The sequence below is a fragment of the Perognathus longimembris genome, chromosome 13, assembly GCF_023159225.1.
Source record: "Perognathus longimembris pacificus isolate PPM17 chromosome 13, ASM2315922v1, whole genome shotgun sequence".
Lineage (NCBI taxonomy): Eukaryota > Metazoa > Chordata > Mammalia > Rodentia > Heteromyidae > Perognathus > Perognathus longimembris.
Window position 1 is genome coordinate 23,570,950 of NC_063173.1, and position 26,976 is coordinate 23,597,925.

At 37.8% G+C, this 26,976-nt stretch overlaps 1 protein-coding gene and 1 pseudogene across 1 annotated transcript in view; one reads left to right on the forward strand and one right to left on the reverse strand.

Moving 5' to 3' along the window:
* Window positions 1–26,976, forward strand: part of Nucb2 (nucleobindin 2) — a 38,030-nt gene that overhangs the window by 2,681 nt on the left and 8,373 nt on the right. Inside the window, exons 2-10 of the mRNA XM_048360634.1 lie at window positions 8,423–8,550; window positions 15,796–15,939; window positions 16,979–17,086; window positions 17,863–17,989; window positions 22,625–22,728; window positions 24,030–24,215; window positions 24,410–24,500; window positions 25,063–25,121; window positions 25,210–25,302. Coding sequence (XP_048216591.1) covers window positions 15,796–15,939; window positions 16,979–17,086; window positions 17,863–17,989; window positions 22,625–22,728; window positions 24,030–24,215; window positions 24,410–24,500; window positions 25,063–25,121; window positions 25,210–25,302 — 912 coding nt within the window. The 5' untranslated portion in view covers window positions 8,423–8,550. The remainder of the gene's footprint in view (window positions 1–8,422; window positions 8,551–15,795; window positions 15,940–16,978; window positions 17,087–17,862; window positions 17,990–22,624; window positions 22,729–24,029; window positions 24,216–24,409; window positions 24,501–25,062; window positions 25,122–25,209; window positions 25,303–26,976) is intronic.
* On the reverse strand, window positions 3,736–4,513 carry LOC125361984 (annotated as a pseudogene).

The window sequence follows — 26,976 nt, forward strand, 5'->3', positions numbered from 1 at the left end:
GCTAAAAAGCCAAGTGAGAGTGCTAGGTTTTAAGTTCAAGCCCCAATTCCAGCAATTCCCCCCCCCCCCATTTTTTTTTTAAACCCAGCAACAAAAACTCTGGAAAAGCATGGCAATTTAGGCTTAGAAGTAAAATTTCAAATAATATCACTCTTATTATTAGAATGAACATGGAAATTTTTATTTGTCATCTTGATATTCAAATTCTCCGTACTTGGGTCTATACTATTGGTCAAAATTTATTTCTCTCTCTTTGTGGGTTCCTCATGCTGTTCTTCAGCAATCTTAATTTTATCCATCCCCTAATTGTGGAGTCCCTGCTGTGTTTAACTTTCTCTGCTTTCTTGAGATATTTATTGTTCATATCATATATTTTATGTATCCTTTCAGCATACTTTTTATTAAGTTGGTTTGTGCTTGGTAAATATCAGCTGTTCTAAGGCAATTAGGGTACTTTGAAAAATAGTCGTTATTAATTATGAGCACTAATCTAATGATCAGTTTCAATGTCTTTTTGTGTAAGGAAGACATACCAAACCCTTTTTTCTTTTTTTCCTTTTCTGGCATTGTGGATTGAACCCAGAGCCCAGTGCTTACTTGGCAAGCTCTCTACCATTTGAGCCACACCTTTAATTCAGATTTTCTTTTTTCAGACTTCTTGGAGATAAGAATCTTTTGGACTACTTTTCTGCCTGGGTTGACTTTAAACTGTGATCTTGGGGGCTGGGGTTATGGCCTAGTGGCAAGAGTGCTTGCCTTGTAAACATGCCCTGGGTTCGATTCCTCAGCACCACATATACAGAAAATGGCCAGAAGTGGTGCTGTGGCTCAAGTGGCAGAGTGCTAGCCTTGAGCAAAAAGAAGCCAGGGACAGTGCTGAGGCCCTGAGTCCAAGCCCCAGGATTGGCAAAAAACAAAACAAAACAAAACAAAAAACTGTGATCCTCAGATCTCACCCTCCCAAGCAGCTAAGATTAATAGGTGTGAGCCACTGGTGCACCATGGCACTGGATGAGATAGGGCCTTGGTTTTAGGTTCCAGGGCTATCCTGGAACTTGAGTTCCTCCTGCTTTTGCTGTCTCAAGCATGAACCACTGTGCCTCCTACATTTCCTTTCTTTAAGGACCCTTTCAATGACTGAAGTCTACAAAAATACTCCTTTGAGTAGCTGGCAATGTCATGTGTAATATTTTCTTTTTATAATATTTTCAGGGCTTCATGTATATGAGGCAAGTGCTCTTGCCACTAGGCCATATTCCCAGCCCTGTGTGTAATATTTTTAATTATTTTTGTGGCACTACAGTTTGAACTCAGGACCTCACCTGTGCTACACAGGTGTTCTGCTACTTGAGCTGTACCTTTACCCTGAAGTATAGGATTTTAACATATATCAAAATAATTTTTAGATACTTTTCTAAGAATTTTGAAGAATGGGCTATATTTTGAATGATCAATGGTTAACTGTTCCATACAATTAAAGGGGAATTTTGATGTTTCTGTGTTTCTTGGGGGGTGGGGAGGAGAGGGGACAGGGGCAGTGGGAGTCTCACTATCTTGCCTAGGCCTCAAACTTCCAATCCTTCAGCCTCAGGCTCCCATGCAGCAAGAAGTACAAGCATGTGTCTCTGCACCCATCTCTTTTTATGTTTAATGTCTTAATAATTTAAAGTAATTTATTCAAGGAAAAGCCTCAATCACGTTAATCATTTCCAGTGTAAAAGTACTTTTTAAAACATTTTGGTGAAAAGTCTACCTAACTGGAATGTGATGGCCAGATTCCAGTCCTGTGTCTGCCAAATAATCTTAGCCAGGTCAGTTAACTTCTTTGTGTTTTTAAAACCTTTTAAAAGGAGAGACTCAACTAGATTATCCTCTAAGATAATTTCTGGATTCAGTATTTTTTTTTTTTGTGCCAGTCCTGGGGCTTAGACTCAGGGTCTGAGCACTGTCCCTGGTTTCTTTTTGTTCAAGGCTAGCACTCTACCACTTGAACTGCAGCACCACTTCTGGCTTTTTCTAGATATGTGGTGCTGAGGAATCGAACCCAGGGCTTCATGTACAATGAGGCAAGCACTCTACTACTAGTTCATATTCCCAGCCCAGATCTCAGCTTCTTGAGTAGCTAGGATTACACATGCTGCCTAGCAACATTCTTTCTTAAGCCCATTAGTAAGAATAGTTCAATTTATTGCAACAATTGGGAGGAAAAAATATAATAGTTTTTGATTGATAGCCTCTTCTATAGATTTGAAAATCAGCAACACTAAAAGCTATACTAATACCTTGATCAAGAAAGGATTGAGGGCTGGGAATATGACCTAGTGGCAAGATTGCTTGCCTCCTATACATGAAGCCCTGAGTTCGATTCCCCAGCACCACAAATATAGAAAACGGCCAGAAGTGGTGCTATGGCTCAAGTGGCAGAGTATTAGCCTTGAGCAAAAAGAAGCCAGGGACAGTGCTCAGGCCCTGAGTCCAAGGCCCAGGACTGGCGAAAAAAACAAAACAAAAAGAAAGAATTGAATGCCAACTCAGCTAGTTATACACCTGAGCTTTGATCCTCTTTATTTAAACTTCATTTTCCCATACCATCTCATTTTCAAAGGGAAAAATGGAGGCAAGCACCAGATTGCTTGATATCTTTGTCACTGCTGTTATTGAGAAACTCAGAAGCCATTAATTTTTCTCTACCCTATCCCTTTTCACAGCAGAATCATGACATCACTGTAAGAAGAAGCAACTCAGGTTTTCTGATTCAAGGCAGTGTCTTTAAGAAAAACACTTAGTTTCTTATTACACTGGGGTTTTACTGGCTAGAAGGAAGAGATTTCCTCCCTTCCACCCTTCCTTCCTTCCTTCCTTTCTTCATTTATCCCTTCCTTTCTCCCTCCCTCCCTCCTTTTCTTCCTCCCTCCCTTCCTCCCTCCCTCCCTTTTTCCCTCTCCCTCTCCCTGTCCCCCTCCCCCCTCACTGTAGCTAGCTTTATTAAAGATACTTTTCATTAAGAGTCATGGTATTTCAGGCAGGACATGGGCAGACAACCCTTTTTTTGTTTGAACAGTATACAACAACTTTTAAACTCCATTCTTGTATGGACTGTCAAAATCAGAAAGCTGGCTAGGAATGGGAATGTGGCTCAGTGGTAGAGTGCTTGCCTAGCATGCATGAAGCCTCAGGATCAGTTCCTCAGTACCACATGCACAGAAAGAGCTAGAGTGGTAGAGGCTCAGGGACAGTGCCCAGGCCCTGAGTTCAAGCCTATAAAACAAATAACATTGGGCTGGGATATAGCTCAGTGGCAAAGTGCTTTCTAGCAAGTGCAACATCCTGGGTTCAATCCCCAGTACCAAAAAAGAAAAACAAACAAACAAACAACAAATAGCAGCTTCATTTGAAGCTCTGAATAGGGGAAATTTAGGATGAAGGTTGTCATTACACATTAAACATGTTGTTTAACAACTTTTCACAAGCCTGACCCTGACTTTCAGGAAACAAAATGAAAATGGCAGAATTACCAATCTGAAAATCCACAATTTAGAAAAGGAAACCAATCTCACCATCTCAGTGATGCCACTGTGAAGTCCAGCTTGCCTGACACATTGGGAAAACCAATGGGGGGGGGCAGGGAGGGTCACAGTCCCAACTGGCCTCTACTTTTAAGGGAGTTAAGTCTATGCTGATGACAGAGAAGAAGAAAGACAAAAATAATTTTGAGTTTTCACACACATCATAGGTATTTGTGCCAAGGTGGCTCTGTGTCAACATGAGGGAATTCCTCCTCCTGGGAGCCAACAAGAATGTTTTCCCCCCATATCTATCCAGATTTGGAGACATTCTATTAGTGACAGATGCTCCTTTCCCTGAAACAAATGTTCTGTGTGCTAACAATATAGCTTTAAAAAAGTAAAACATGTCTGCATTCTTATAAGACTGGATAAAAATAGTATTTCAAACTGTACAGTCCTCAGAAGTAGACAGTTATCAAAAATGCACACACTTCACTTGGCATCTCAGGCATCTTTAGCTTTCTGTGCCTGGTCTGTTTTGGCATCTCCATTTTCTTCAGGGTTCTTCCCATCCTTGCCAGAATTAGCTCTCCCGTCTTCCCTTTGGTACCTTGGGTATCTTCTCCCTTCTTTGCAGGGCCTTTTTTTTTTTGCCAGTCCTGGGGCTTGAACTCAGGGCCTGAGCACTGTCCTGGGTTCTTTTTGCTTAAGGCTAGCACTCTACCACGTGAGCCACAGCGCCACTTCTGGCCTTTTCTATATATGTGGTGCTGAGGAATCGAACCTAGGGCTTCACTCTTGCCACTAGGCCATATTCCCAGCCCCCCCCCCCCTTTTTTTTTTGTTCCCTGATCGGGAAACGAATTGCAGGGCCTTTTTAAGGCTTGGTCTCTGGCTTTGGAGGAGCAGGTTTAGCAGACAGATCTTTTGTCACATCTTTTCTCTGGCTCATCCTCCCCCTTTGCTTTATCTCCTTTAGCATCACCTTCAGCCTTTCTCTTGGGCATGGTGGCATCCGGATGGAGGCGCTGAGAGAGAAGATGCAGTGGCCTGCAGCTGTGGTCGGCCCAGGGCTCATTCTCCCCTCTTCTTTTTTTTTTTTGGCCAGTCCTGGGCCTTGGATTCAGGGCCTGAGCACTGTCCCTGGCTTCTTTTTTGCTCAAGGCTAGCACTCTGCCACTTGAGCCACAGTGCCACTTCTGGCCGTTTTTTGTATATGTGGTGCGGGGGAATTGAACCCAGGGCCTCATGTATAGGAGACAAGCACTCTTGCCACTAGGCCATATCCCCAGCCCCTCCCCTCTTCTTCACACTGCTCCGAGACTGTGTTTCATTCATGTTGGAAGTGTCATTTTCATTGTCCTGTAGCTGTATCAAGGATTTGGTTATAGCTTTTCTTAGAGAAAAGCTCTAATGTGGCCTTTCAAAACTGACTTTTAAAGATTTATGTCAGATTGGACTTGACTTTTACGTACTGTAACTTTTGGTGTTTATATAAACACGCACACACACACACATATATATATACATGTATTTCATATATATGTGTGTGTGAAGTAATTTTATATTTGTTTTTTTCTTTTAAGATAGAATCTTGCTATATACCCTTGATCCTCCTGGTTCAGCTTCCTGAGTACTGGCAATTACAAGCATATGCCACAAACACAGCGCCTATTTCATTTTCAAAAAAAGAAGGGCAAAAATATTTACTGATAATTTACTGTTTTTGTATGTTATACTAATTGCTTCGCTCATTCTTTTTTTTTTTTCTAGAGCTTTATTGTTTGCCTTTTAATTTTGGGGGGTCAGTATTGGGATTTGAACTTGGGTCAGGCTTGGTAGTCAGGTGCTCTATCACTTGAGCCACCATCTCAGGTCTGCTTTATGTTCATTCTTATTTTCTCTATGAAGAACTATTAGAACTATTCGTTTGGTTTTATGGGTAGAAGAATTAAGACTCAGAAAAACCTAATACAGGGTTGAGAATGTAAAGCAGTGGTAGAGTGCTTGCTTAGCATGTACAAAGCCTTGATTTTAACCTCTAGTGCCAGAAGGAAGGAAGGGAGGGAAAAAGGGAGGGAGGGAGAGTGAAAGAGGGAGGGAAGAGAAAAAGGAAGGAAGAAAGAAAAGAGCAAAAAGCAATTTGCAAATAAGTGGGACAGGTTAGGATTCAGTCTGCTATTTCTTTTTTTTTTAACCATGTTGTATTAATAAAAGTCATATACCTTTATAAAATGCAACACACTTGTGAATACTTATCTACAAATATGCCACCTACAAAAAGAAAAATATGTGTTGGTAAAATGTGAAAATACTTTCTTTGCTTTTCTTTACAGACTACTTAAAATAATTGATTCTATTCATCAATGAATTTGCACATGAGCTAACTGCCTTGTTTTATGTATGATGTTTAAAAAATACTTGAAATGTGTTGTCTCATTACTGATAATTTGTGACAGACTTTGGTCAAGTTAAAATTTTTAAATAAGTGTGAAAATCAAGAAAAATTCAAGTCAAAGATTTAATAGAACATATTGTTGGAAAAAATGATTCTTTTTTAGCAATATGTACTAGGTTTGAATTCAGGGCCTCATTCTTTTTTTTTTTTTTCCTTCCTTCCTTCCTTCCTTCCTCTCTTTCTTTCTAGTCCTGGGGCTTGGACTCAGGGCCTAAGCACTGTGTCTGGCTTCTTTTTGCTCAAGGCTAGCACTCTGTCACTTGAGCCACAGCACCACTTCTGGCTTTTTCTGTTTATGTGGTACTTAGGAATGGAACCCAGGGCTTCATGCATGCTAGGTAAGCACTCTACCACTAAGCCATATTCCCAGCCTGAGTATATGTCTTAATTCTCAATGCTGGAGGTCGCTATTCTAGAGATATGGAGCCTCCTCAGTATTTTAGCCTTGAGTGAAAATGCTCAGGGACAGTGCCCAGGTCCTGAGTTTAAGCTCCTAGACCAACCAGTACACACACACACACACACACACACACACACACACACACACAGAAAATTCATATATGAAGTGGTTTCATATATAAAGGAAAAATATGCATTGCTTCTAACAATATGTAGTTTGGAAATCTTTTTTTTTTTTTTTTTTTGGCCAGTCCTGGGCCTTGGACTCAGGGCCTGAGCACTGTCCCTGGCTTCTTCCCGCTCAAGGCTAACACTCCGCCACTTGAGCCACAGCGCCGCTTCTGGCCGTTTTCTGTATATGTGGTGCTGGGGAATCGAACCTAGGGCCTCGTGTATCCGAGGCAGGCACTCTTGCCACTAGGCTATATCCCCAGCCCCGGAAATCTTTTTTTAAATTAAATTTATTTATTAATTGAACACAAATTTTTTGACAAGGTGTTGTGCAAAAAGGGTACAGTTACATAGTAGGGCAGTGTGTACATTTCTTGTGATATCTTACGCCCTGTTTTTCTATCCCTTCTCTAGGTCAGGTAGACATATATACAATATACAATGTATCAAGAACATATACAGTAGCCATGTGGTCATGCCCAAGAAAGTTCACCTAGGGCTTTAAATGTAATGTCGATATTAGACCGTATGTCGACAGTAGTCTTATATGAACGTACATAGATAGCTTTTGAACTATTGTATTCCCCTGAGAGGTCAATTTTTGACCTTTATATGTTGAGTAATTGTTTGGTTTTAGTTACATACTGTTGGGTTGCTGCCCCAATCCTGTGGGGAATACTATTTGACAAGCAGTTTTTGGTTTCACAGACTTGGTCTCTACTGTCTCTCCGTCTCCCTTTGTTAACAGTCATATATCAGGGAGATCATGCCCCTTTGTTTTCTGTGTTCTAGGCTTGTCTCGCTCAACATTATTTGTTCGAGTTCTGACCATTTCCCTGTGAATAACAATATTTCACCATTCCTAATCGCTATGTGTATAAGTACCATATTTTTTTGGATCCATTCGTCTGTGGAGGGGCATCTGGGTTGTTTACATATTTTGGCTATTGTGAATTGTGCCACGATAAACATGGAAGTACAAATGTCTTTTTGATATCTTGGGGTTTGCTGTTTAGGATAGATGCTTGGGAGTGGTATGGCTGGGTCATAGGGTAGGTCTATATTGAGCTTTTTGAGAAACCTCCATACTGTTCTCCAAAGTGGTTGTACTAATTTGCACTCCCACCAACAATGGAGAAGGGTTCCTCTTTCCCCGCACCCCCTCCAGCATTTGTTGTTGCCTGAGTTCAGAGTATAGGCAGGGCCTCATTCTTGCTAGGCAAGTGTTCTACCACCAAGCCATGCCTCTGGCCAGTAAGAAAAATAAACTTGGAATCTGTATTCTACTTAGTTGTTTGACAGGGGAACAATAAAGTTATTGTAAGTTATAAAGTTATATTGTAAAGTTATTACAAAGGCTGTGGGAATGTGTTTATTGCATTTATCTCTCTAAGCCAGTAGCTTATGGTGTTTGGTAACTACCATTGTTAGATCATGCCTGTAATCCTAGTTACTCCGGAGGCTGAAACTTGAGAACTATAGTTCTAGTTACTCCGGAGGCTGAAACTTGAGAACTATAGTTCGAAGTCAGCTTGGACAGAAAAGTCCAAGCAAAAAAGCTGGAAGTAGATGTGTAGCTCAAGGGGTAGAACACTAGTCTTAAGCAAAAAAGCCAAGTGAGAGCTGAGTTCACGCCCCAGTATCCACAAATATATACACAAATTAATACATCTGTCCTCTTCATTAGGAATTCTGTACTATTTAATCCCCTTCCACATCATAAATTAAGTGTATTTCTTTTCACACTGTATGACAAATACATCATTCTTCTGTGCCTCTACCATTTTAATAAGGCCAAAATTATTATTATGTTTGATGTGTCTTTTTCTTTCTTTTCTTCCCTTTGCTTTTTTTATACTTCGAACCTAATAATCGCTTTTTCGAGAAGAAAAGAAAATTGGGATAGGAGTTAAGACCTGTCTCTTCACCAGCTTAATACTGTACAAGTCATCTGCCTCTGTGGACCTCAGTTGCCTCATCTGCAACAGGAGATAATTTTTCAAAACCTGTCTGAAGGTAAGTGTTCAGTTAAGATTTGCTTTGGACTGCGGACCAGTCTCAAGTGGTAGAGGCCTGCTTAGCAAGCACAGAACCCTAAATTGAAATCTTAATATTGTCAGAAAAAAACAAGTAGCTGGGTGCTGGTGGCTCATGTCTGTAACCCTCCAGACTCAGAAGGATGAGATCTGTGGATCACAGTTAGAAGCCAGCCTGGGTAAAAGAGTACCTGAGACTTTCATCTCCAATTACCCACCAGAAAACCAGAAGTTGAGCTGTAATTCAAAGTAGTAGAGCTTTGAGCAAAACGGCTTAAGGACAGTACCCAGGTCAAGCCCCATGACAAAGTAAAAAAAAAGAAAGAAAAGAAAGAAAGGAATAAAGCCTTTTATGGCAAATAAAAACAATTATCAACAAAAATAACAAAATATAGAAGGGAAAAAAGAAAGCTTTTTGTGGCAAATAAAAACCATGAACAACAATAACATAAAACACAAAGAAAACAGAAATAATGATGGCTTAAACACATGACTTTTGTTTATTCATTTAAAATAAAATTCCTCCCCATCCTCCCCCTCTTTCCTCTCCTCTCCCTGTTCCTCATCACCCCTCCCCCCCCCCCCAAGGGCTTGAGCTGAGGGCCTGGGCTCTGTCCCTGATAGCACTCTACCACTTGAGCCACAGTGCTACTTCTGGCTTTCTCTAAGTAGTTAATTGGAGATAAGAGTCTCATGGACTTTCCTGCCTGGGCTGGCTTGGAACCCTGATCCTCAGATCTTAGCCTCTTGAGTAGCTAGGATTACAGGTGTGAGGGTATGAGCCACTGGTGACTGGCTTTTTTTTTTTTTTTTTTTTTTAGGTTTTATTAGTCCTTTAATATAATGCTTTTTAATTATATTATGTTTTTATACATTTATATCTACCTTGGAAACATTGGCCATGCTAACATAAGATGTATGTACGAGGGAAAAAGTTAGTAACATAATAAGTGCATACCTATAAGTCACATTTAACCTTTAACATTTTTATTTTTTAGATATGTTAAATAACTTAATCCACTTATTGTTGCCTTTAGAGACAACTAATTATCTCTAAAGGGCAAAAAAACGAATTGGCTGGAACTGCAAAGTTTTGCAATAATTATTATTTTGTTTGTTTGTTTTTTTGACCAGTCCTGGGCCTTGGACTCAGGGCCTGAGCACCATCCCTGGCTTCTTCCCGCTCAAGGCTAGCACTCTGCCACCTGAGCCACAGCGCCCCTTCTGGCCGTTTTCCATATATGTGGTGCTGGGGAATCGAACCGAGAGCTTCGTGTGTAGGAGGCAAGCACTCTTGTCACTAGGCCATATTCCCAGCCCCGCAATAATTATTTTTTAAGATGGCAGAAATATATAGTCTTGATATGCTTAATCCCCCCCAAAATAAAATTATGATATAAATTCTTTTAAAAATAATCCTTGAGGGCTGGGAATATGGCCTAGTGGTGTAGTACATGAAGCCCTGGGTTTGATTCCTTAGCACCACATATATAGAAAAAGCAGGAAGTGGTGCTGTGGCTCAAGTGGTAGAGTGCAAGCCTTGAGTAAAAAGAAGCCTGGGACAATGCTCAGGCCCTGAGTACAAGCCCCAGGACTGGAAACAAAACAAAACAAAACAAAAACAATCTTGAAGTAGGCAGTCTGAGATAGGTAGAGTCACAAGAGTCCTACTCTTATTCCGTGTGTGTGTGTGTGTGTGTGTGTGTGTGTGTGTGTGTTGGTCTGTGTGTTTAATTGGAGATAAGAGCCTCACAGACTTTCCTGCCTGAGTTGGCTTTGAACTGAGATCCTCAGAGCTCAGCTTCCTGAAGAGTTAGGATTATAAGCATGAGCCACTGGTGCCCAGTCATTGCCTCTTCTTATAACATTTCTCTCCTTTTTTTTTGGATGTGTGTATATTTTTTTTCCTAGTTTATGAAATGTGTAAACCTATCTTTGTCATCTTTGGCATTATGTTGATATCTTAAGAGAATTTTTTGTTACTACTCTTTTTTTTTTCTTTTACTGTTATAACTGTTGACATTTGTGGAGACTCTGTTAAGAAATAGAGTTCATGTATACGTTAGGTATCCTAGTTATATGTGGAATAGACACTGAAAGATTAGAAACTAGTAAAAGGAAAAAAAGTATATTTAAAACAATTTTCATCAGTCAAATTAAATTTTACAAAATGAGGCCCAGTCACTCATGCCTGTAATCCCAGCTACTTGGGAGGCAGAGATGTTATGTATGAATCCATCACATCAGCCTCAGGTTCTTGACTTTTTTTTTTTTTTTTAATTTGTTTTGTTTTTGTTGCCAGTCCTGGGGCGTGGACTCAGGGCCTGAGCACTGTCCCTGGCTTCTTTTTGCTCAAGGCTAGTACTCTACCTCTTGAGCCACAGTACCACTTCCGGCTTTTTTTCTGTATATGTGGTGCTGAGGAATCGAACTCAGGATTTCATGTATATGAGGCGAGCACTTTACCACTAGGCCATATTCCCAGCCTGACTTTAAAAAAAATTTTTTTTCAGATGTAGTTATTTTGGGCTGCTTTTGTTTGCACTATTTGGCTGCTAAAAGATAATCCTTCTGTATCCAGTAACAAAAAGCAACACAGCTTTGTCTCCTTTAGATTTTTTTCCTGTCTAAAGTCTGATAATGCACTTAGTTCTTTTATAAGAAAAAGTGAAGTCATTATTCCTCTGACATCAAGTGTCTGCGCCAACTGCCTCATTTCTTTGATTACAAAAGAACATTTCACTTCTATGTCAGACAGAGTTCAGTGTAATCTACTTGACGATAATGAGGTAATAATAGTGCAAAAAGGAGTTTGAAATTATGACATAAGAATAATTATAATAATCCTTATGTGAAGATAGTAAAGATTATCTTGCTGATGGCATTTGAAAATCACAACTCTAATAGTCCACTGATTTTATAAATATAATGTCTGATTTCCAAGATTTTAAACTTCATCTGTAATTGTTTTAGAACAGAAGCAGTAATTTAAATAAATGTAAATAGGAGGAAAAAACCAAACTCCAGTCAGAAGATAGTCTCAGGCTAGATTTACAAACAAAACAAATCAAAACAAACAATAGCTAGGTGCCAGTGTTTCATGCCTGCCTGTAGTCCTAGCTACTCAGGAGGTTGAGATCTAAGGATTGTGGTTCAAAGCCAGCCTGGACAGGACAATTACTGACTTTCATCTCCAATTAACCACCAAAAGTTGGAAGTGGAGCTGTGGCCCAAGTGAAAAAGCCCTAGCCTTGAGCAAAAACAAAACAAAACAAACAACAACAAAAAATCTCAGGGACAAACCCCAGGCCCTGAGTTTAAGCCCCAGGGCTGGCAAAGTAGAAGTAAAAAACAACAACAACAGCAATGAATATGGATATGTGTATGTATATATACATGTTTATACATATTTATACACAAACTAAAAGTAAAAATTTCAAATAAATAGACTTTAAGGCAAGTTAGAACGTAAAAGTCACTCAAATGTGATAAAAGATTAAATCTATTAGATGGTTACAAATCTTAAGTTTGTATACCTGTACATTTAATATTTAAATTAAAATAGACTATAAAAGATAAATCTGGTCACAATGTACGATTTTCACATACTTTTCTAATAATGATAGAATAAGATAAAAATTATTAAAAATGTAAAAAAATTAGATTGTTATGAATGAATGGCAATTGTAGATGGTTATTAATGGCTTATAAATTGTAGAGTTTAAAGTGTGTGTGTGTTTGTGTGTGTGTGTGTGAGGTTGAACATAGGACTTGTTACTACTTATTCTTCCACTTGAGCTATGCCCCCACACCTCACCCTGTTTTGCTTTAGACTCCTCAGGATTGATTCCAGGGCCTCCAGCTTGCTAGGCCAGGACTGTGCTAGGAAAGCCACACCACCAGCCCTTTGTTTGCTTTTTGAGACAGGGCTTCTAATATTGCCCTGGTTTGCTTCAAATTCATCCTCTTCCAGCCTTTGCCTCCCAATTGTTGATTTTACAGATGTGTGCTGCCATACTTGGCATACATTGTTTATTCCTTTATTATCTTCACATTTAAGGAAATTTTTGTTACTTTTTTAATAAATTGAAAAATGATTTACATGAATACAACATACAATTCACCCTTTTAACGTGCGCACTTCACTGAGTTTTTAATATATCCATAAGGTTGTACAACCATCTTTACTGTGTGATTTTAACATTTTCATTGTGTCCCAAAGAAATCTTGTCCCCATAAATCTTGATTTTCCATTTCCCCTTCCCCTGCCAACAGTCTTAGGCAACCACTAATGTTTGTTCCTCAAGAGATTAGCCTGTTTGGGGACACTTGATATAAATTCAGTTATATAACAGATGACAATGGCATCTGACTGTGTGTGTTATTAACTGATTCTGTTGTTTTTAACTTTAAAACAAACAGGTATCTCCTTTGCAGCCTTAGACTTCTATTCTCCAAAATTATCAAAAAGTGCAATATTTTTTGGTTTCCAGATGACAGTAAAGAATTCATTTTCTCTTTCCTACAAAATTTAAAATCGGGGCTGGGGATATAGCCTAGTGGCAAGAGTGCCTGCCTCGGATACACGAGGCCCTAGGTTCGATTCCCCAGCACCACATATACAGAAAATGGCCAGAAGCGGCGCTGTGGCTCAAGTGGCAGAGTGCTAGCCTTGAGCGGGAAGAAGCCAGGGACAGTGCTCAGGCCCTGAGTCCAAGGCCCAGGACTGGCCAAAAAAAAAAAAAAAAAAAAAAAAAAAAATTTAAAATCACGTTAGATTAAATGAAATGTGGGTCTGACAATCTCTAAACTTTGGCTTCTAGTTCCACACAAGCAAGGTTTAAGTTTGATCAGAGGGTATAATGTTTCACATCTGTTTCCAGAGTGTAACATTCTTGGATTTACTGATTTTCTTCTTTGTTTAATCATATCTAGATACAAAGTTTCTTTGATGGTTGATTTTTATTGTTACTGTTCAGTTTTATATTTCAGTATAGAGGACCAAGGTTCTAGGCCTGGCAGAAAAGTCCACCAGACTCCATCTCCAAAATAAACAACCCAAAGCCAAGTTGGGGCTTGACTCAAGTGGTAGGGAGGCATCCAAGCAAGCAAGGTGAAAAAGTGCAAGGACCTTAGTTCAAATCCCAGTACTGGCAAAGAAACAAACACACTAAAACAAATAAAAACTCAAATACAAACACATTGTTAAGTGAAAACAATAAAACCCCACACATAAAATGATTCCATTTGTATGAAATGTTTAGAACAGGCAAATTGATGCAGACAGAAACTATGTTTATAACTGATAGAGAGTAGAGGAATCGGAATGAGAAGTGATTGCTAATGGACACAGGCTGTCCTTTTAGGAGGTGATGAACTATTTTTAAATTGGCTAGTAACCTGGTTTTGTTGAGTACACTTTGTTGCATACACGTTGTTGAGAACATTGAAGTATATCATTTTAAAATATACCAGTTGGGGGCTGGGAATATTGCCTAGTGGCAAGAGTGCTTGCCTTGTGTACATGAAGCCCTGGGTTCAATTCCCCAGCACCACATATATAGAAAATGGCCAGAAGTGGCGCTGTGGCTCAAGTGGCAGAGTGCTAGCCTTGAGCAAAAAGAAGCCAGGGACAGTGCTCAGGCCCTGAGTCCAAGCCCCAGGACTGGGATGTAGCTCAGTGGCAAAGCGCTTGCCTTGCAAGTGCAACGTCCTGGGTTCAATCCCCAGTACTAAAAAAGAAAGAAAAAAAAATGAGTCACTTTCTTGTGTATCGCTTAGAGTTATGATGTAAATGAGGTTATGTTTGCTTTTCTAAATCACAACCACTGGGTAAAAAAATACCCTAAAAGTGAAATTTCATCAACAGTTAAGTTTAGGAGGCTGAGTTAAATAGTGCATATTCTAGATTGATGGTTAGTCTATTGTTCATCTTCCTTTCCTCCCTACTCTTTTTTTTTTTTTTTTTTTTTTAAATTTTGTACTGGATGTTAAATCCAGGTCTTTCCATCTCAGGCATCAAGCATGTACTTAGCATCATTCTGGGTTTTTGTGTTAGTGTCTTTACTGGTGCTTGAACTTGGTTTGGGTATTGTCCCTTAGATTTTTCACTTAAGGCTGGTGCTCTGCCACTTGGGCTTCAACTCCACGTTTAGCTTTATATGGTTACTGGAGATGAGTCTCACAGACTTTCCTGCCCAAGAGCCTTCTGAGTAACAAGGATTACAGGCTTGAGCCACCAGCCCCTGGCAGCATTTTTCCTGACTTCAACCCTGTGTGTGTGTGTGTGTGTGTGTGTGTGTGTGTGTGTGTATCCATATACATTATATATATTATAATGACATATAAAACATAAGTATTCTATGTATAGTCTGTTAAATGTGAGACTTTCCTTCATTCAAATTTTTGTAGTAGACCTTCTAGAGTTATGAAGATCTCTATGGGAATGAAATCTGAACAATGTATGAGAGCATTGGTAGATGTTGTTGTTTTGTTTCAACCTGCTTACATCCTGCTTTATATTTTACTGACCTACTTATTTGAAAACTTTAAAAGATATTTAGTAAGTAATATTGGATACAATAAAATAATTTAATAGATTTAAGAGAATATTTATAGCAAGTCTCTTTGTGGCAACTGATATTCCCAGAGCAGTTTATTTTCAAAATTAGATTGAAATGAAATATATGAAGAAATAATTTTGGCTCTTTAGTATTTTAAGTAATTTTCTTTCCATCTTTCCTAATCTTAGACTATTTAAAAAATTTTAAGGTCCCTTTTCCATCATTATTTGAAGTGTTTGTAATTAAGCAAATGTTTTCTTTTTTTGTTTTTGTTTACTTAGTTTTATTGAGTTTAAGTCACTATGTATATTTCACAGTACACATTTTAACCTTCACAATGATGAAAATCATCATTCTACTCTACAAAGCTCATGAACTCTATGGACTTTTACAATAAAACTATTTCTTCCAGACCAAATGTTTTCTTATATAAGCAATTTGGATTAAAAATGTTATGCCTGTCTTTTGAGTTTGGGCTGAAAAATATTTTTCTTTAGTGATTTATTTTAAGCATCATTTTTGGTAAGTTATAATTCATTTTTACTGCTTTCCTAGATTTTTAAAAAATATTAAGCCTTTTGAGATTGAAGGTATTATTTATGTGGCATTGCATGTATATAGTTTTAAGATTTCTTTAGGACTTTACTATTCCTTTATTTCAGATGAGGTGGAGGACCAGCCTACCACAGTATTGTTTGTTCTTGGTCTCCTATCTACTTACTACCTTTGAAGCTGTGCCTATAGACATAGACAAGACAAAAGTACAAAATACACAGCCTGTGGAAAGCGCGAGGATAGAACCCCCAGTAAGTGAGATCGATGGGCTTATAACTAAGTGGAGTGAGTTATAAATATAGCTAAATGGGCTGGGGATATGGCCTAGTGGCAAGAGTGCTTGCCTCGTATACATGAGGCCCTGGGTTCGATTCCCCAGTACCACATATACAGAAAACGGCCAGAAGTGGCGCTGTGGCTCAAGTGGCAGAGTGCTAGCCTTGAGCAAAAGGAAGCCAGGGACAGTGCTCAGGCCCTGAGTCCAAGGCCCAGGACTGGCCAAAAATAAATAAATAAATATAGCTAAATGAAATGAAATTCAATACAATTAAATAAAAGGAAATGGAAAGAAGTATAACTCAAATATTATCAATGTTTATGGCTTATGAAATTTGATATTTAGGAATTATTTCTGAAAATTGTAAAAAGTATTGGGTGAACAGATGTTATTGAACATTAGTCAGTGTTTGTCTGCTGTAATTAATATGTGGAATAATTAATCATGATACATTTCCAGTGCAGAACTAAACAACTGAGAAAATATTATCTTGTATACAAAGGAGTGACAGATGGAATTAATTGAGAGAAGCCAGATTAATATTATTCCTTAAATATTTATTTTAAAACCATAAAAGCTACTTCTCTATTATAATATTTGTCCTTAAGAAATATAGCTTTTGGGGCTGGGGATATGGCCTAGTGGCAAGAGTGCCTGCCTCATATACATGAGGCCCTGGGTTCAATTCCCCAGCACCACATATACAGAAAATGGCCAGAAGTGGCGCTGTGGCTCAAGTGGCAGAGTGCTAGCCTTGAGCGGGAAGAAGCCAGGGACAGTGCTCAGGCCCTGAGTCCAAGCCCCAGGACTGGCCAAAAAAAAAAAAAAAAAAAAAAGAAATATAGCTTTATAAAAAAGAGGGAAAAAAAGAAATCTAGCATTATCATCTTGGTTGATGAAACAAAGTAGATCTAAATGCCATTTCAGTAGAAACTACCTTTCAGGATTTTGGTCTTTATATTCAGACAATGAAAAACTTTTAGAAACATTAGATTTTGTTTCTTAATTTGAAGGATACTGGACTTTATTATGATGAATACCTCAAACAAGTGATTGATGTGCTTGAAACAGATCAACATTTCAGAGAGAAGCTTCAGAAAGCAGACATAGAGGAAATAAAGGTAAATATAATTAAATAATTATTTTATACACATCTGAGCATGTCAGACACTGAGCTAAATACTGGGGATACAAAGATAAGACTTACTGATAATCCTTAAGGAAAAAGTCATATCTAGAAGTAGATTATCTGGATGGGTATATGTTGAGTTGATATATTATGGAGATGTAAAGAACACATAATCCAGTATGAAACAATAGGAAAAGATGAGAAGCCATTTTTCCTGGCAAAGATTATACTAGAACTTAAAGATGTAACTGTGAAGAGGGGAGGAGCTGGATGACATTGGAAATGAGAGCTATATTGGGGCTGGGAATGTGGCTCAGTGGTAGAGTACTGCGCAGCATGCATAAAGCCCTGGGTTCGATTCCTCAGCATCACATAAACAGAAAAAGCCAGAACTGGTGCTGTGGCTCAGGGGTAGAGTGCTAGCCTTGAACAAAAAGAAGTCAGGGACAGTGCTCAGGCCCTGAGTTCAAGCACCAGGACTGGAAAAAAAGAAAAGAAAATGAGAGGTATATAGAAAAATAAAATCGAAAACCATAAACAAAACAAAACAAAATGAAGTTAACCTATTTTTTTGCTTTAAAAAAGAAAATGAATAAAATAAAACAATAAAGCTTAAACCAACAGAATATTCACAGATAGCCAAGCAAAACTTGGTGTGTGTGAGCCATTGGCATCTGGTTTGATATAGCCCCTATTTTTAATAACTACATTAGGCCTAAAAATGAAATGGTATAATAGATAAAACTAATTTATTAATTATATTAACAGAGTGGGAGACTAAGCAAAGAGCTGGATTTAGTAAGTCATCATGTGAGGACAAAACTTGATGAGCTGAAAAGGCAAGAAGTGGGAAGATTAAGAATGCTAATTAAAGCTAAATTGGATTCCTTGCAAGGTAAGCACTAAAAAAAGGCAGATTTCAGTATTTAGTTGTTGAGGTCAGTTTTCATTAACTGCACATAACAGATTCTTTTAGTTCAAAACTTCATGTATTGCTTTGGCTTCTCTTCATGCTGAAAATTTATTTATTATTTTTGCCAGTCCTGGGGCTTGAACTCAGGGCCTGAGCACTGTTCCTGGCTTCTTTTTGCTCAAGGCTAGCACTCTGCCACTTGCGACACAGGTCCACTTCTGGCCTTCTCTATATAAGTCTTGCCGAGGAATCGAACCCAGGGCTTCATGTATATGAGCCAAGCACTCTTGCCACTAGGCCATATGTTCAGCCTGAAAATTTAAATTTTTGAGTGATATGTTTGTATCATTTCAAATCAAAATGCGTGAAAAATAAGCACTAAGCACTAAAAGAGGAAAGACAACATCAAAGGAAACAACAACCAAACAACAACCAAAAAAAGCATAGAGAACTTGTAACACCAGGCCTAGACAGTTTCATAAGGGAATTCTATCAAGCCATTAAAGAACAGACTACCACTGCTATTGAAGCTATTCCAAAGCAAAGGAAAAAAAAAAAAGAATGCTTTTACATTCTTGTTCTGTGTTGATACCAAAACCTAAATTAATGTCCCCCAACTAATTTAATTTTACAGCAAGTAGATTTAGCTTAAGAACGTGAAATGAACTTACAATGTTTCAGTATTAATGGAATTAAAAGTAAATTTTTAGATTGTGTTGAATCAACTGGCTCACCATTTGGAAAAAGGTATGGTTGGCTTCATATCCCTTATCAAAGGTTTAACTGTAGAAAATGAAATCATAAAACTAGTATGTTTTTATTATCTTGGTATGGCTTTTCAATTTTGAATAAAAATCAGGAGACCTGATTTTGTCAGTGGGAAACATTTTGTGTTGGCTGAGTGGTTGACTATCATTAGTAAACACCTAAACATTCATTTTTGGTGAAATATTAGTTCTTAACCTTTAGATCGTGTAAGAATCACTTTGCAGTTCAGATTACTGGATCTCACCCCCAGAGATTCTGATTATGGGAAAAAGTAATCCACATTTTAAATCTGTGCTTCCGTTTAGTGCATTTTATATGGAGATTTGCTTATGTAGAACATTAGGCCCCCTGCTGGTGAATACTCACAGAAAACAATTATCAAATAATCCTGAAATTAAGGATTTCAAAAAGAAGTAAACTGACTTCCTACCATCCTTGAAGCCAGGCCTAAGGTGTTTTAAAATTTCTTTCTTCCAAGACAGGTATTTCATTACCTAAGGAAAACAATGTAATATGGCTTAGGAAACATTTTCTCATTGGTGCAGGGTTAAATTTCTGATAATTTGAAGAATAGCTTATAAGATTTTAATTTTTTGATGTAGCTTCTTAAGTTGGTGGTACATTCACATAATGTAAAACTAGAAACTATAAGAAAGTAAAGAGCAAAAATTTACTTGATATTTTTGTACTGTTTCCTTATGTTCTCTTATTTTGAGTGAAGTTGAACATCTTTTCATATGTCTCATTGTTTAATCATATTCTTTACAGTTGCATCCTAAGAAATCTTTTCTTCATAAGTAAAACTATTAATACCATGCTAAGAATTCAGTGAAGGCTTGGCTAAAGTAAATTTAACATCTTCCTCCTCTCCTCTCCTCTCCTCTCCTCCCCTCTTCTCCCCTCCCCTCCCCTCCCCTCCCCTCCCCTCCCCTCCCCTCCCCTCCCCTCCCCTCCTTCTCCTCCCTTCTGTGCTGGTCCTGGGCTTGAACTTGGACAATAGGACCTGGGTATGCTATACCTGAGCTTCTGTGCTTAAGACTAATGCTCTAGCACTTTGAGCTGGTGTGTGTGTGTGTGTGTGTGTGTGTGTGTGTGTGTGTGTGTGTAGAGGAAGGTAGTTAATTGGAGATAAGAGTCTTATGGACTTTCCTGCCTGGGCTGGCTTTGAACTGCAATTCTCAGATCTCAGATCTCCCAAGTAGCTAGGATTATAGGCATGTGCCACTGGTGCCTGGCTCATTTTTTATTTTTCTGATATAGCAATATGTTCTTAGTTTACCTTGTAACTACCCTGCTCCTAGTTCTGGAAACATTTCTCTGAGTAGGCCTGCTTTTGTTGTTATTTGGTTTTTGGTGCTTGTTCTAGAACTTAAATTAAAGGCCTGGCACTGTCCTTTTTGCTTAAGACTAGGACTTTACCACTTGAGCCACAGCTCCACTTCTGGCTTTTTTGGAAAGTTAATTGGAGATAAGAGTCTTCTGGACTTTACTGCCCGGGCTGGCTTTGAACCACAATCCTTGGATCTCAGTTTACTAAGTAGAGCTAGAATTATAGGCATGAGCCACTGGCACTTGGCGTCCCTGGTTCTTTTAGTGGGAAATAATATCATAGACCACAGGCTAGCAGTAGATATTGTCCTTGGTACTGGAGTGATTTTCTTCTTGGTACTCTCATCAGGCAGAACTAGGAAATATACACACAGACAAGAAAGGAAGGGAAAGAGAAAGAAAGGAAAAGGAAGAAAGAAAAAGGAAAGAAAGAGGAAGAAGGAAGGAAGGAAGGAAAGAAACAAAAAGAAAATTATTAAATATAAGGCACTTTTTTGAGTTTATCTGATTATAGCTAAGGTGTTTTTGTTTTATGTTTATTTGTTTGCTTGGCCCTGGGGTTTGAATTCAAGGCATGAGTACTATCCCTGAGCTTTTTTGCTCAAGGCTAGCACTCTCCCACTGTGAGCCACAGCAACACTTCCCGTTTTCAAGTGGTTAATAAGAGACATGAATCTTCTGGGGGCTGGGGATCTGGCTCAGTGGAAGAGCACCTGGCTGACTGAGCTCAAGGCCTGGAGTTCAGTCCTCAGCTCTGGGAAAAAAACAACAACAAAAAACTATAAAAGAATCTCCTGGACTTTCCTGCCCATGCTGGCTTCTAACTGTGATCCTCAGATCTTAGCCTCCTGAGTATCTAGGATTACAGGCATGAGCCACAAGTACTGGCCTATTTGGTTGAAATAAGCAAGGGTTTGCTAATAATAACTCTCAGTTAACCTTTCTAGATATAACATTAAAACATGCATATTACGAGCTTAACAGCCTGTGGCACAGGGGAGTGCTCTGATTTCCCTTCCCCCTGGTGGTTCTGTTAATTTATTGGATAAATACAATCATAAATACAATCACCTAAATGGAAGGTGTGAATGTGCCACCTTTTTGCTTGGTTATTTCAACCATGCTGCTTTATATAATCAGGTATGGCTTGGTTCGCAGCTCTAGAGTCATTTGCAGTGTGCTGTTAACCAGATCCTGCTTGCTGTTACCTACTTTGTACAGGCAACATAATAAAAGCTTTTTCTTTGGAGGCAAAGAGATTTACTTAATGTAGTTTAAAGACTGTTCCAATAGAAAATGAAATAGAAAGTGGAAATATCTATTTTTTAGTTTTCAGCAATGGTGATGGTGCTTTGTAGTGGTGTCTGCTGGAAGTGTACTGCCATTGTAGGGATACTCATTAATCTCACCAAGAAAGAACCTTGCTTGCCAGCTGCTATAGATCTCTATAAAATGTCAGTAGTGGTAAATTCTGTACGAAGGTTTATTCTGAGCCATTCTCTTCCTGTAAGGGGAAAATGGGTGGGTTATCAAAGTACCATTGAAGTAGGGTGGGCTTTGAGTGGAGGGTTGGGAATTTGTCTTGAGAAATAAAAACTATAAAACACTTTTGTACACAACTGATTTTTTAAAAAAATAAACACATTAAGAAAATTAAAATATGCATCTTAGGTCCAGTGTGGTGGTTGAGGACTATAATCCCAGTTACTTGGGAGGGAAAGATAGGGAGAATCATAGTTCTTGACCAGACTCAGAAAAAGCTAGGGAGAGGCCATCTTAATCAATAGTCTGCAGCCACTCTGGAGGCCATAAGTAGGATAACCACCTAACTCCTGCCCCAGACAAAAACTAGAGACGATATCTGAAAAATAAGTAAAAGCAAAAAAGTCTTGATTCAAGTGGTAGAAGGCCCGTGTATCAAAAGCAAGACCTTGATTTCAAACCCCAATACTGTCTAAATAGACAAGTGAAACATATTAAAATGTATTCTATTCTAGATTCAAGGACATTACCTTTTCCTTGAATAACAATATGTGTAATATTCAGTAAATAATTATAAGTCAGGGCTGGGAATATGGCTTAGTGGTAGAGTGCTTGCCTAGCATGCAAGAAGCCCTGGGTTCTATTCCTCAGCACCACATACACAGAAAAAGCTGCAAGTGGCACTGTGGCACAAGTGATAGAGTGCTAGCCTTTAGCAAAAGAAGCTCAAGGGCAGTGCCCAGGCCATGAGTTCCAGTCCCACAACTGGTAAAAGAAATAATTATTGTAAGTCATATTCTAAAGCTTTGAATTTGCTTCTAAAATCCTATAGGAATAAATATGAATGCTTTTTAATTTTTTTTGTGCTGGTACTGGGTCTTGGAACTCAGAGCCTAGTTGCTTTGGCATTTCACTCAATTCTAGCTCTCTACCACTTGAGTCACACCTCCATTTTCGAATACTTTCTTATATGCAATTTATACAAATGGTTATAACATCTAGTAATTGATCATTTACAATTTTCTCATTCTTTCTCAGATGTAGGGATTGACCACCAAGCTCTTCTAAAACAATTTGATCACCTAAATCACATGAATCCTGAGAAGTTTGAGTCCACAGATTTAGATATGCTAATCAAAGCGGTAAGAATAATTCTAGAACGTGTTGTCTTTATTTTGTAATGTGACAATTAAACTCAATGAGCTGAAAATAGAACTTTTTTTTTTTGCCAGTCCTAGGGCGTGAACTCAGGGCTTGGATACTGTCCATGAGCTTCTTTTGCTCAAGGCTACTACTCTACCACTTGAGCTACAACCCCATTTCTGGCTTTGTTTTAGTCCTTTAATGGAGATAAAAGTCTTATAGACTTTCCATTCTAGGCTGGCTTTGAACTGCAATCCTCAGATTTCAGCCTGCTTGAGTAGCTAATATTACAGGTATGAGCCACCAGTGCCTGGCCAGATATAGAACTTTTATATAATCTCTAGAATATATATCTTCAAAAGGAGGTATGTTAACCTTTATAAGATAACTTTATAAGATAACTTTATCAGATATACTTAACTTAGATATTAATATACAGATATAATATACATAAGCATATGCATGCATATATATATATGTATATATATATATGCATCTCCTGTAAAAGCTGAAACCTGGTCAGAACTAGTCCCTTACAGTAATACTATTTGCAGTTTTTATTTAGCTTATATAGTATAATTTTTGTTATTGTAAAAAGAATACTTAATCAGTTTGGTTATAGATCCTGCAGGAATGTCACATAGTGTCACATATGTGTTATATTTTTTTATCTGAAACTTGGAAATTTCTTTTTTTCTTGGGTGGCTTAACATGACAGTAACGTATTCTCTCACAGTTCTAGAAGCCAGAAACCAATATAAAGGTATCAGCAGGCCCATGTGGTCATGCTTACTAGAAGAAAGTTCTAGAAGGTATGGAGACACATGCATGAACATACTCACATACAAAGGCTAAAATAAAGATTAAAATTAAAAGTTAAGGGGGGCTGAGAATATGGCTTAGTGGCAAGAGTGCTTGCCTTGCATACATGATGCCCGGGGTCAATTCCCTAGTACCACATATATAGAAAACGGCCAGAAGTGGCGCTGTGGCTCAAGTGGCGGAGTGCTAGCCTTGAGCAAAAAGAAGTCAGGAACAAGAACAGTGCTCAGGCTCTGAATTCAAAACCCAGGACGGGCAAAAAAAAAAAAAAAATATATATATATATATATATGAATAAATTAAAAGTTAAATTAAATTAAGTTAAAAATTAAATTAAATTTAAAAAGGATACTAAGTTTTCCTCCTCTCTCTTATATTTCCTCCTAGTAGAAAGCATGCAATATTAAAGAATACCTTTATTTCATACCTTTCAAACACATCTGTGTAATTTTAATGAATTTAAGGAATCATATTGTAGGCAACAAGTGATCTGGAACACTTTGACAAGACTCGACATGAAGAATTTAAGAAATATGAAATGATGAAGGAACATGAAAGGAGAGAATATCTGAAAACACTGAGTGAGGAAAAGAGAAAAGAAGAAGAATCTAAATTTGAGGAAATGAAGAAAAAGCATGAAAATCATCCAAAAGTGAATCATCCAGTAAGAATTCTGTCTTTACGAAGCCACATTTAGATGAAGATAATCCTCTGTATTAGATAGCAGAATTTTAATGATAAGTTACTAGTACTTAAGTCAGGATTCTTAATTCTGAAAAGCTCCTCAGACATGTATTATTGCATCTATAAACATAGATTATATTTTGTTTTGAGCAATTTCTTAAAATTGGTTCACAGGGAAGCAAAGATCAACTAAAAGAGGTATGGGAAGAGACTGATGGATTGGATCCTAATGACTTTGACCCCAAGACATTTTTCAAATTACATGGTAACAGATTTGATACAAATATTGCTATTTATATCTACTGTTTGAAAAAAAGCTGTATATGTTTAACTTTTAATTGATTTCTGCCAAGGTTTGCTATTGAGTCCTATATGTAGAAAATTTTTGGAGTGTTTCTCTTAGGTAATTTTAATAGATCTTATTGCAGATCTGCAGTATTAAATATTTTAGATGGATAGCTGTGACTTTCTACCAGCTTTGAGTTCTTATATGACTGTCAATTGAAGGTAATTTTGTGGCTATGTAGTTTATGTCTAACAGGTTCTATGTTATAATATTTAAAAATTACCTTTATTCTTATAGCATATTGCTTTATCTTATCTTTTAACCGTGGCATATGTATGCTTTGTAATGAATTATAGAATTGCTATCACTTGGGATAATCTGAAGCTTCATGGAAAAGAAGAAATCCTTTTTTTTTTTTTAACAGTATTGTCACTTCATGTCAGTACTACTTTTGTAAGCCACTTGTGAGTAGTTACATTTCAATTGCTCATTTTCTAAGGGATTAAAATCCATTCTTCCATTTGTAACTTTTCAACTTTAGATGTCAATAGTGATGGATTCCTGGATGAACAAGAATTAGAAGCCCTATTTACCAAAGAGGTAGTATTCAGTGTTCTTGTTTTATCTCTTATTTTCCCCTTCCAGTACTTTCTTTACTTTCACATTGGTTTTTACGTTTTCTTTTTAGTTGGAGAAAGTGTATGATCCCAGAAATGAAGAGGATGACATGGTAGAAATGGAAGAAGAAAGGCTTAGAATGAGAGAACATGTAATGAATGAGGTACTGTATGTTTATTTAAAAAGCCTAAGATGATATGTTCCTTCACATTATACAAAGTTCTTACAATGAATTTGACCATAAGATGGAGAAATAAACATATAGTCAAAACTTAGCAGTTTGGGGACTGGGAATATGGATTAGTGGTAAAGTGCTCGCCTTGTACACATAAAGCCCTGGGTTTGATTCTTCAGCACCACATATATAGAAAAAGCTGGAAGTGATGTTGTGGCTCAAGTGGTAGAGTGCTAGCCTTGAACAAAAAGAAGCCAGGGACAATGCTCAGGCCCTGAGTTCAAGCCCTAGGACTGGCAAAAAACAAAACAAAACTTAGCAGTTTTGACATAGAATATACTATTAGCTTCCCTTTATATAAATAAAATGTGCTGTAACTACTTTAAATTATTTTCAAAGATAATGATGCTATTACATACATCAAGAAAACCTGTTTTTTGATTGTAGAAGTCAAGTATTAGATATTTGAAAAACCTATATTAGATTTTATAGGTTGAACATCCCTAATCCTAAATTTGAGACAAGCACTTTACCACTAGGCCATATTCCCAGTCCCTCTAATCCTAAATTTGAAATGCACCAAAATCCACAATTTTTGAGTACTGACAAAATGCTCAAATGGGAAATTCCACCCCATGAAACTTTGTTGCATGCACCAAATTATTTACAAGATAGTACAAACTTGCCTTCAGGATATGTGTGTAAGGTATATATGTAAAACATATTTGAATTTCATGTTTGAATTTGGCTCTTATTCTCAAAATATCTCATTATGTATATGCAAATATTCTAAAGTTCAGAAAAATACCACTTCCAAAGCACTCTGCTCCCAAACATTTCGGTTAAGGGATATTCAACCTGTACCAAGAAAACCCTCCGAGCCCCAATATTTTAATATTTATGACAACAAATGTTTATTTCCTGTTTATCATATATCAGCATTATGGTTAGGCTGTCATGCTTAGGCTTGCCCCTTGCCATATGTCTCTTACTCCAAGGCTGCAAAAACATTTTCTATCTGGATTATATCAGCATCTAAGAAACCCCAACCAAACCATGCACTTGTATGTGAGATTTATGTTCAGACACAGTAATACTCAAATCAGCTTACATCCTATTGGCTAATACATGTCCCTGTTAAGCCCCCACTGAGGTGAGGATGTATATCTCCCACAGGATGTTTCAGCAACACGTGCGTGCAGTGTCATAATTATAGGTGTTTCATAAGGGTGTGTCATAATTATAGGTGGGAGCAATTGCTGACAATAACAGTGAAAGCTCTCAAAACCCTAATTTTAAAAATTAGCTTACAATTAGTTCTATAGAGGACAATTTTTTTGTCTTGTCTTTTATAGTACTGGGGATTGAACCCCGGATGTTGCACTTATTAGGCAAGTGCTTTGCCGCTGATCTACATCCCAGCCCAAGTTCATTATTTTATCTCCCCAGATGTTGATACTTCTCTTCCCTCCTTTATTTGCCTTGCCTCTCACTTCACTCAGAAAACACAAGCAATTAAGAATTCATCTTTCCTTTACCACATACCTTATTTGACCTGGATGTATATGTTTATTTTACCTTGCCTGCCTATAACCTGTAGATAAATGGTTGTTAATCCTATCAAAGACTTTCTCCTTCATGTATATACCTTTAATTTCATCC